This window comes from Monodelphis domestica, chromosome 3 (assembly GCF_027887165.1).
Source record: "Monodelphis domestica isolate mMonDom1 chromosome 3, mMonDom1.pri, whole genome shotgun sequence".
Taxonomy (NCBI): domain Eukaryota; kingdom Metazoa; phylum Chordata; class Mammalia; order Didelphimorphia; family Didelphidae; genus Monodelphis; species Monodelphis domestica.
This window is the reverse complement of record NC_077229.1, coordinates 422827126-422838923: the sequence shown is the minus strand read 5'-3', so window position 1 is coordinate 422838923 and position 11798 is coordinate 422827126. Positions and strand designations below refer to the sequence as shown.

At 38.2% G+C, this 11798-nt stretch overlaps 1 protein-coding gene across 1 annotated transcript; it reads left to right on the top strand.

The window, feature by feature from the left end:
* The first annotated feature begins 2094 nt into the window (after positions 1-2094).
* Positions 2095-10882, top strand: LOC100619541 (KICSTOR complex protein ITFG2-like). Its single transcript, XM_016432592.2, is given in 2 exon segments — positions 2095-2235; positions 9427-10882. Coding segments are annotated over 2 exon segments (1365 nt in total). The 3' UTR covers positions 10651-10882.
* The last annotated feature ends 916 nt before the right edge of the window (positions 10883-11798 follow it).

Sequence of the window (11798 nt, the reverse complement as noted above, 5' to 3'; positions counted from 1 at the left end):
GAAGTTTAAAGAAATGGAGAGTCCCTTTGTCTCAACAGTGTGAATTCAGGCTAACATTAAGTAAGGGTTTGGAGCTTTGGAAAGAGAGGTTTGAGAAAAGGTATGAGAAACTTGCTGAAATGTTTGTCAGCAATTTCAGAGAGATAATATTCTATCATAATATTTACCAAGTGGAAATTATAGAAATACATTTGCAGCATGTAATTGAGTAGAGCATATTAAATCCTTTCCTTAAAGAACCATTCAAAGGGTGTATATCCCAATATTTGGAGTCTAATGGAATCCAAGGGGGGATGAGAATATTAAGACAGTTTCCATGAATTTTTGAAAGTGAGCTAACTGGAAGGAATGGCTTCTATAACTTCAGATGCTGCCAGCTAAAGGTCCGTGGGAAAATTGAAATTTTGAATATTTCTATTTATGATTCCAAATCCAAATTTGATTTGGTTGAAGTTTGTCCTGAAACTAAATTATAACCTGGCCTTATCTAACATGAGATGTATTCTCCTATTAGGATAATTGTAGTAGATTAGAATTTAATATGAAATACACTTAATATTTGGCATTAAGGAGATATGCTTAGAAACCACATGGATCAAGAAAACAAGTTCAAATACAGTTTCAGATACTTGCAAGCTCTCTAGCCCTGAGCAAGTCTCTTTAGTTCCGTTTGCCTTGGTTTCTTCATTTGTAAAATTTTGATAATGATAACAACCTACTTCTTGGGGTTTTTGTGAGGATCAAATGAGATAACAGTTGTAAAATACTTATCACAGTGCGTGGTAAATAGTAAGTCTTGTATAAATTTAGCTATTATTATTACATGTGATTACTCTTCGTCTTTTAATGTGATTACTATGGATGAAGTGATTTTCTATATAACAAGATTTGGCAATGCATTTAATTGAATTTATATTACTTGATTGGCAAAAATAATGTTATATCATGTTTTTAAAAGCCCATACTGTTATTGATGTTATTATTACACTTCTAATTTTTCTTATATTATAAATTTTTTGAAACTATTGTACAAAAAAGTGTTGTTAATTTGAAAAATGATACCCAGACAAAGGACCTATAATGAAAAATGCTATCTACCTCCAGAGAAAGAAATGATGGAATCTGAATGTATATTGAAGTGGACCATTTTTTTACTTCATTTTCTTCTTTTTTTTTCCTTAATGCATCTTCTTCTTCAACATGACAAATATGTAAATACATTTTGTATGATAGCACATATATAACCAATATCAAATTGCTTTGTCTCTCAAGGAATGGGGAGGAGAGGGAGAGAATGACTTTAGAACTCAAAATGTTAGAAAACAAATGTTAAAAATTATTTTCACATGTAATTAGGAAAAAATTAAATATTATCCCAAAGAGAAAAAAACAAAACAAAATACTGAGAGTGATAGAAAATTAATTTTTTCCTAGTCTGGCTGCTATTAGATTATGAAATGAGCAGTTAAAGAATATAGTCTGGGGGCAGCTTTGTGCTTCAGTGGATTGAGAGTCAGGCCTAGAGACAGGGAGGTTCTAGATTCAAATCTGGTCTCAGACACTTCCTAACTATGTGACCATGGGCAAGTCACTTAACCCCCATTGCCTAGCCCAGTGATGGGCAACCTTTAGAGCCTGGTGTGTCAAAATTTGCCAAAAAAAAAACAACAAAAAAAAACCCAAGCATAACTCAGGTGGTGTGTCACTTTGAGAAAAAAAATAATTTCATGATATTTATAGTTTAAATAACAAAAATGTATAATTGTAATGTATAATTGTATTTAATGAACCAAAAACTTACCTGCTTAATGACTTCTTTTTTCATCTGTCAGTCAGTTTCTTTTGTTGGTTTTGATATTATTTAACCCTGAGAATAAGGTCTCACAAAAGTACAAAGAGGGAAAAACTGTGAGTAAAACCATTGCTATATTTTTCAGGGTGCTAAAAGTGTCTGGTAATGGGTTCCAGATACTCTAAATTTTCTGTTCGTAGTGGCACTCCTTTTGATTCTCCAAGCAGCACCCATAGCACAGGCCCTTGCCTCTTCCAGTCTCCCACTCACTTATCTCAGTAATGATGATCAATTAGAAATCCATGATACCCCAGAACAGTAGATTGGATGATGGTTACTATGGTTATGTGGTTGCTGGTAATGGTGATCACAGAGCCCCCAGAGATGTGTCCCCCATGGCATTCCACTGCTCCCTGCTCTGCTGGCCAGAAGTGAGGTCAAAGGTCAGATCTCAGTCTAACTGGAAGTCTCAGAACTAGATGCTCTGTGCTGGAGTTCTCTTGTTTTGGCCGACAGACCTCCAGCCTAGAGTATCTACACTACACTATAGCAAATGTTTTATCCTCAGTTACTGCGCCTGGTCATGCAGGAGCTGAGGATGAAAAGTCCTTCTCAGCATGTGACCCCATACTTCTGGACGGCTGTATGCAGCCACATGAGGCCACATTTCATTGAAAATGGCAACATGTGTCAGTGCTGACACATGTGTCATAGGTTCATCATCAGGGGTCTAGCCCTTATGTAAGGGGTAAAATTTATGGTTGGAATGAATACATTTTGAGTTGGTTGCTAGGTATTTAATTGCTAAATCTCAATGAATTGCTCAAGTCAGAATAGCTTTTATGGTAGTTTATTTACAATAGAGGGAAGAAATTAAGGAAATGAGAGAGAGAAAGAAAGAGAGAGAGATAGGTGCTCTGGCCTGGTCTGAACCAGGCAGGAATTCAGAGACCCAAGCCAAGGGTGTGGGGGTGGGCAGAGGATTAAATTTAACACAGCTTTCAGCCATGAGGCCTCCACCATGATGAGAGGCCTCTCCAGAGGCTAGTGACTCCAGAAAGCCAAGGGAAAAGGAGTCCCAAGACAGTGAGCCTCTCCAGAGGCTGGTACCTCCAGAAAAGCCAAGGAAAAGGAGACAGCCTTTTCACTCACCACATGGCAGTCTGAGATCTCAATCCTGAGCTCCTCCATGATCACATTCCAAGGTGAAGACCTCTTCATATAAAGTGACCACGAAATATAAAGGCAGTTCTTTGCATCACTTCCTGTGTCTTACATGTACCAATGGTGGCTTAAACTTGGCTTTGGACTGCCATGGGGGGCAGTCAGTTGTTTCTGATTTGTCACTTGCTAGCACACATGGGTCATAGACATTCCTCCCCCACACTTAACCCTTAAGTGGGGGTATATACCTTCCTGGTAGCTAAAATTCTAAAGAATAAGTAGGGTGGAATAAATCTCAGTTTCACACTTACCACTCTTCTGCATTGGGAGTAATACACAGTATTGATTCTAGACAGAAGGTAAGAGTTTAAAAAAAAAAAGAAAAAGAATGTGGTCACAATGTTTGAAAATTTAAGTATTTAATTGGGTATATTTTGCTTTAAAATGAATAAAATTTTAGGGACTTTCTAGTTGGATAGGGTCAGAATAGGTCTGGGAGAGTAGCTACTGATAGCATATTTCAAAGTCTTAAAGTAATGAAGTAGTTTGAGAAACTAGGCCAACTCCCAGCCAAAGTGGGGGAGGGGCACAGAGTTAATAAGTTTGCTTATAGTAAAGAGGGAGTTTTTATTTGAAAGATTGTTTAGATATTGATTGTAAGAATTGTACTTGGAATAACTTGAAGTTATGTCTTTGAGCTAATTCAGAATCAATCGTCCTTCATTTTATAGTTTTCATTTTTCCTTTAGTAGTTAATAGGCAATACAGATATCTGTTAGTCTGGAGAATTAAATTACTGGCATTTTTTTTCTGAATTATTTTTTTTAGTGTATTATCATGTATTTACTATATGTGTGAAACTCAAGAATCTGATGTTTCTTAATTCCTAAATGATTGATTTCTGCTCTAGGATGAATTTAAAAGAGAAAGGATAAATAAGATGAGGCCTGAAAAGTGTTTATATGCCCTTATGTGTACTTATTGTTAACTTATTGAAATATGAGAAAAATAATTACCTGTCCTTAAGCTGTCAATTGTAAAATTTGTTATCTGATTTAAAATTTTGGGGGACTATAACTTCATCTTGTTCTGAGTTTTTAGTTCAGGTATGATTGCCTAATTTGGCATTGAGCCAATAGTCTGCCACCCAAGGGAAGTGTCATGTGTTGCCTAAATGGAGTATGCTCTGAGAATTGCACAAGGTGATGTTTGTGTCTGGGAAATTTGAGAGAATGACCTTGCATAGGCAAGATAAAAGCCTTTTGACTCAGTTTCTCCATTGTGTTATTTCCTTTCTGAACAGAAAATTCTCCTACAAGGTTAATTCTGAGCCTGGCTGTTATACTCTGTGAATAATGCAGAACTTTGCTATATAACTCATTGTTCCAAAATAAAGGTTAACTATGACTGAACTGAAAAAAAACATAGTTAAGAGTTTTATCCTATTGTGCTTATGTCACGACAAACTTTGAAAGGACAGACTTGATATCATCATTATCATGTCCTTCCTTTTTCCTTTTTTTCCCCATTTAAATAAGTTTATTTAGTCAATTTAGAACACTATTCCTTGGTTACATTAATCACATTATTTCCCTCCATTCCCTCCACCTACTCTTCCTGCAGGCAATTTCATTGGGCATTACTTGTATCCTTGATCAGAACCCATTTCCATGTTGTTGTTTGCACTAGGATGTTCATTTAGAGTCTACATCCCCAACCATATCCCTTTGACCCATGTATTCAAGTGGTTGTTTTTCTTTGTTGTTTTTACTCCCGCAGTGTTTCCTCTGGATGTGGATAGTGGTTTTTTCTTGTAGGTTCCTCCAAGTTGTTCAGGGTCATTGCATTGCCACTAATGGAGAGGTCTGTTACATTCCATTGTACCACAGTGTATCAGTCTCTGTGTACAATGTTTTCCTGGTTCTGCTCCTCTCACTCTGCATCACTTCCTGGAGGTTGTTCCAGTCTCCATGGAATTCCTCTACTTTATTATTCCTTTGAGCACAATAGTATTCCATCACCAACATATACCACAATTTGTTCAGCCATTCCCCAATTGAAGGGCATCCCCTCATTTTCCAATTTTTTGCCACCACAAAGAACGCAGCTATGAATATTTTTGTACAAGTCTTTTTCCTTATTAACTCTTTGGGGTACAAACCCAGCAGTGCTATGGCTGGATCAAAGGGCAGGCAGTCTTTTATCGCCCTTTGGGCATAGTTCCAAATTGCCCTCCAGAATGGTTGGATCAATTCACAACTCCATCAGCAATGCATTAATGTCCTGACTTTGCCACCTCCCGTTCAGCATTCATTACTTTCCTTTGCTGTCATGTTAGCCAATCTGCTAGGTGTGAGGTAATACCTCAGAGTTGTTTTGATTTGCATCTCTCTGATTATAAAAGATGTAGAACACTTTTTCATGTCCTTATTAATAGATTTGATTTCTTTAACTGAAAATTGCCTATTCATGTCCCTTTCCCATTTTTCAATTGGAGAATGGCTTGATTTTTTGTACAACTGGTTTAGTTCTTTATAAATTTGAGTAATTAGACCTTTGTCAGAGTATCACGGGCAAAGTCCACCTTTGCCAGAGACTCCAGGGTATCCCGACTGGTGGTGAATGATCAGTCAACAAAAATAACACACGGAAGACAGCTTAATCATAATAGCCATGCATCTGACAGCTGCTCCACTTTCCCGATGTCTGATCTTTATTTTTATACCCATTCTCTTGGCACACATATACACAAAATCAGAGAGATAATTGGAAAAGTGATACATCAACTTTTAACAAATCACTTGATTAACATTCTATATTCTTGTATTGTGATTACAGACAGAATTAAGGTTGAACACAAGATAAATGATTTTTGTCACAGGTGGCTTAATTTTCTCATTACCCTGTGAGAAGTTTTGAGCTTACAAGCAATCAAGGAAAATTACATATTACTTTTAATAAAATGGAATAATTAATCAGTAGTTCTTAGAAGACAATTCAACAATCATATCATGGAGGCTGAGGGGTCTGGGAACACAATTCAAATTTAGACTGATGGCTTCTAGGGAGTTACTGATTTGTGTGATCGAGTCACTGAGGCATACTGAAGCTTGGTGTACTTATACTTATTGCTTGGGCCTCTATGATTGATTTGTGTGCTGACTTCATGAGAATAGGCTTCTGTATGTGGGAAAGTTTTAGGCTTGGCCTGTAGCTGCGGTTTTGCTGGGAATTATGTACCTAAGTAAAAGTTAACCCATGATAGTCTTTTTGAGATTGGGTTTAAGGATCTGGTCTTTTGGTGATGTTTTGGAGAATTAGGGTACAGGTGTTTTGCTCTTGCATTATTTCTTTTGAGACTAGGGGGAATAATAATCACATCAATTCATAGGTAAGGGGCATTGATGAAAGAAGTCATGTAAAAGGGGGTTGGGTGGGCAATTACATCTCGCCAAGGACCACTCTGTGGTCTCCCTAGCTACCACGCATGACTCTGTCAAAGCATCATGGTCTGATGGCTCCCAGCATTAGAGATTTTTGTAATGAACATTGTTTCCCAATTTGTTGCTTCTCTTTAAATTTTGGATGCATTAGTTTTGTTTGTACAAAACCTTTTTAATTTGATGTAATCAAAATTATTGATTTTACATTTTGTGACTCTTTCTATTGTCTTGCTTGGTTTTAAAGTCTTTCCTTTCCCAAATATCTGACAAGTATACTATTCTGTGTTCACCTAATTTGCTTATAGTTTCCTTCTTTATATTCAGGTAATTCACCCATTCTGAGTTTATCTGGGTGTAGGGTGTGAGATGTTGATCCAAACCTAATCTCTCCCGTACTGTCTTCCAATTTTCCCAGCAGTTTTTATCAAGAAGTAGGTTTTGGTCCCAAAAACTGGGATCCTTGGGTTTGTCATAGACTGTAGGTCATTTACCCAAAGTCTATTCCACTGATCCTCTTTTCTGTCTCTTAGCCAATACCAAATTGTTTTGATAACCACTGCTTTATAGTATAGTTTGAGATCTCGGACTACAAGTCCTCCTTCCTTAGCCTTTTTTTTAATGATTTCCCTGGATATCCTTGATCTTTTGTTCTCCAAAATGAACTTTGTTATGTTTTTTTTTCTAATTCAGTAAAAAAGTTTTTTGGTAGTTCAATGGGTATGGCACTAAATAAGTAGATTAATTTGGGTAGGATTGTCATTTTTATTATGTTAGCTCATCCCACCCATGAACAATCAATGTTTTCCCAAATGTTTAGATCTAGTTTCAATTGTGTAGAAAGTGTTTTGTAGTTGTGTTCATATAGTCCCTGTGTTTGTCTCGGCAGATAGATTCCTAAGTATTTTATTTTGTCTAGGGTGATTTTAAATGGAATTTCTCTTTCTAATGTTTGCTGCTGAAATGGGTTGGAGATATATAGAAATGCTCATGACTTATGCGGGTTTATTTTGTATCCTGCAACTTTGCTAAAATTGTTGATTGTTGGTTGATTCTCTAGAATTCTTTAAGTAAACCATCGTATCATCCGCAAAGAGTGATAGCTTGGTCTCCTGATTGCCAATTCTAGTGCCTTCAATTTCTTTTTCTTCTCTAATTGCTACTGCTAGTGTTTCTAGTACAATATTAAATAATAGAGGTGATAATGGGCATCCTTGTTTCACTCCTGGTTTTATTGGAAAGGCTTCGAGTGTATCCCCATTGCAGATGATGTTTGCTGATGGTTTTAGATATATACTGTTTATTATTTTTAGGAAAGGCCCTTCTATCCCTATGCTTTCTAGTATTTTCAGTAGGAATGGGTGTTGTATTTTATCAAAGGCTTTTTCTGCCTCTATTGAGATAATCATGTGATTTTTGTCAGTTTGCTTTTTAATATGGTCAATTATGTGGATGGTTTTCCTAATATTGAACCATCCTTGCATTCCTGGTGTGAATCCTACATGATCATAGTGAATAACCCTCATGATCACTTGCTGGAGCCTTTTTGCTAGTATCCTATTTAAGATTTTTACATCTATATTCATTAAGGAGATTGGTCTATAGTTTTCTTTCTCTGTTTTTGACCTGCTTGGCTTTGGGTTCAGTACCATATTTGTGTCATAAATTGAATTTGGTTGAACTCCTTCTTTGCTTATTCTGTCAAATAGTTTGTATAATATTGGGATTAGTTGTTCTTTGAAAGTTTGATAGAATTCATTTGTGAATCCAGATCTGGACCTGGGGATTTTTTTTTAGGGAGTTCTTTGATGACTTGTTTAATTTCTTTTTCTGATATGACGTTGTCTAGGTAATTTATTTCTTCCTCTTTTAGTCTAGGCAATTTATATTTTTGTAAGTATTCATCCATATCCCCTAGATTGCCATATTTTTTGCCATATAATTGGTCATAGGAGTTTTTAATGATTGCCTTAATTTCCTCTTCATTAGAGGTGAGGTCTCCCTTTTCATCTTGGATGCTGTCAATTTGGTTTTTTTCTTCCCGTTTTTTAATTAGACTGACTAATACTTTGTCTATTTTATTTGTTTTTCAAAGTACCAGCTTCTAGTCTTATTTATTAAATCAATAGTTCTTTGACTTTCAATTTTATTAATTTCTCCTTTGATTTTTTTTATCTCTAGTTTAGTCTTCATCTGAGGATTTTTAATTTGTTTGCTTTCTAGTTTTTTAATTTGCATGCCCAATTCATTGACCTCTGCCCTTCTTAATTTGTTAATATATGAACTCAAGGATATAAATTTCCCCCTGAGTACTGCTTTAGCTGCATCTCATAGGTTTTGAAAGGATGTCTCACCATTGTCATTTTCTTCAATAAAGTTATTAATTGTTTCTATGATTTACTCTTTAACTAACTGGTTTTGGAGAATCATATAGTTTAATTTCCAATTAATTTTTGATTTACTTCACCATGTACCCTTGCTAATTATTATTTTCATTGCACTGTGATCTGAGAAGGTTGCATTTATTATTTCTGCTCCTTTACATTTGTTTGCAATGTTTTTATGCCGTAATACATGGTCAATTTTTTTTAATGTACCATGTGCTGCTGAAAAGAAGTTATATTCCTTTTTCTCCCATTTATTTTTCTCCACACATCTTCTAACTCTAAGTTTTCTAAAATGTCATTCACTTCTCTTACCTCTTTCTTATTTATTTTTTGATTTGATTTATCTAGTTCAGATAGAGGAAGGTTCAGGTCTACCACTAGTATAGTTTTTCTATCTTTTTCATCCTTGAGCTCCACTAGTTTCTCCTTTAGAAATTTGGATGCTGATTGTGATACCTAGTCACTCATCCCCCACCTCTCGACCCCTCGGGTTCTTTGTGAGGGACTTTAGTTTCTGCCTTCAGTAGGTTCTTAATAGTGTTCATTGGAAGTTCTCTCGATGAGATAGAAGCTTCTTTATCTTGTATTTCTATATCTTTTTATCTTATATCTGCTCCCACGCAGGAGAGTAGTAAAATCATAGTTGAATGAGCTGGTGGTAGGAGACACTGGTGGGAAGCTGTCAGTCTACAAGAATGATGACACCTGGCCATGGATCACCTGTTCCTGCCAAGGAATGCTTACCTGTGTTGGGGTAGGAGACATATGTAACAAGGGAAAGAACCTGGTTGTGTTGGTAAGTGCCGAGGGCTGGTTTCACCTGTTTGACCTGATGCCAGCCAAGGCTCCAGAGGCCTCTGGGCACCATGATGCACCGGCAGGTGAGGACCATCGACCAGTCTTCAAGCAGCATATCCCTGCCAACACCAAAGTCATGCTGATCAGCGATATTGACGGGGACAGCCGTTGTGAACTCGTGGTTGGCTACACGGACCGCGTGGTGAGGGCCTTCTGATGGGAGGATGCTGGGGACGCTGGGGAGCATGTGACCGGACAACTGGTTGCCCTTAAGAAATGGCTGCTGGAGGGACAGGTAGACAATCTGTCGGTGACTCTGGGGCCACAGGGAAACCCTGAACTGATGGTATCCCAGCCGGGCTGTGCTTATGCCATTCTGCTGTGTACCTGGAATAAGGGACCCCTGCCTGTCCCTGAGGAGAGTAAGAGAGAGACCACTGCTCTCCAGGATGTCATCCTGCACCAGACATCTGGCCGGATCCACAATAAAAATGTCTCTACCCACCTCATTGGCAACATCAGGCATGGTCGAAGCAATGACAATAGTGGCTCGAGTCTCTTTGCCCTCTACACCCTTGATGGAACTCTAAAGCTTATGGAGGGAGCAGATAAACTGCTATGGTCAGTACAGGTGGACCACCAACTTTTTGCCCTAGAAAAACTGGATGTTACAGGGAATGGAAGTGAGGAGGTAGTGGCGTGTGCCTGGGATGGACAGACATACATCATTGATCACAACCAAACTGTGGCTCGATTCCAGGTTGATGAGAATGTCCGTGCCTTTTGTGCAGGCCTATATGCCTGCAAAGGAGGTCAGAACAGCCCCTGCTTAGTATATGTGACCTTCAACCAGAAGATTTACATATACTGGGATGTATTGCTTGAGCGAATGGAGTCCACCAATCTGGTGAAGGTGCTGGAGGCTGAGCCCGAGTACCGGGGCCTGCTACAGGAGCTGGGTGTGGATCCTGATGACCTCCCTGCAGTCCAAGCACTGATCCATCAGACACTTTACTATCCGGATGAATCCCACCCAGATAATCCTTCAAGCAACCCAGAGCCTTCCTAAACAGAGATGCCTTCCCAGGGTATGAGGGACTTCCTTCTCCAACATGGAGATGATCAGAATAGAGTGATGCAGAGACTTGGCACCACCATGACAGCAGTTCAACTGTGGCCTTCCCTGGCTTCCTCACCATCAATTCATTGACTGGAAATCCTATCCTGAATGATACTTTTTATGTAGTGACTCTTGGCACAGTATCATTAATGATAATTAGCGGAAATGCATCTTCTTTCTTCTAACAAAAAAAAAAAGAAATTTGGATGCTATGCCATTTGGTGCATACATGTTGAGTACGGATATTTCCTCATTGTCTATACTGCCTTTTATCATGATGTAATTACCTTCCCTGTCTCATCTTACTAGATTTATTTTTACTTTGGCTTTGTCAGATATTATGATTGTGACTCCTGCCTTCTTTTTATCAGTTAATGCCCAATAGATTTGGCTCCATCCTCTTACTTTCACCCTCTGTGTATCTACCTTCCTTGTGTGTTTCTTGTAGACAGTGTATGGTAGGGTTTTGGATTCTAATCTACTCTGCTATTCACTTGTGTTTTATGGGTATTGTGGTGAAAATCACCTTTAAAGGTTGTTAAAATATTAATTTGTGGTGACCAGGGAAATCAGTTATGTAATTCCCTAAATGAAACACTCAAGTCAGAATGGAGTTTATGGTGGTGGGAGAGGGAGAGAAGGAGAGAGGAGGAAAGGGAAAGAGGTTAACTCAACCTTCTGATAAAGTCAGAGGGAGTTTTTAGGCCTGGAAGGCCAAGGTAAAGAAGGGAATCAGTCCTTGACTCACGTGACTGATCTGAAAGAAGCTGTCTGCCGGCCTCCTCTCTGCTCAAGCTCCTCGCAGGAACTGGCCTCTCGCCCCGTCCACAGGAAGTGAACGAATTCCAGAGGCTGTTCCCTACCTCATTTCCTGTGCCTCATATGTGCCAATGGTGGCTCTAGCTTGACCTAGGACTGCCCAGAGGTCTGTCCTTTTTTGCACATGTCTGTTGAGGGCCATATTCTCAAATAATTAAATCTTGAGCTTTTTGCTGCAGCTCTTCCTAATCTCTACCTGAATAGGGTGGAGATTGCAGTTTCTAAGACCTGACTCTGTTACTCCAAGTATCTCCATTGTAATTGATCAGGAAATAGCT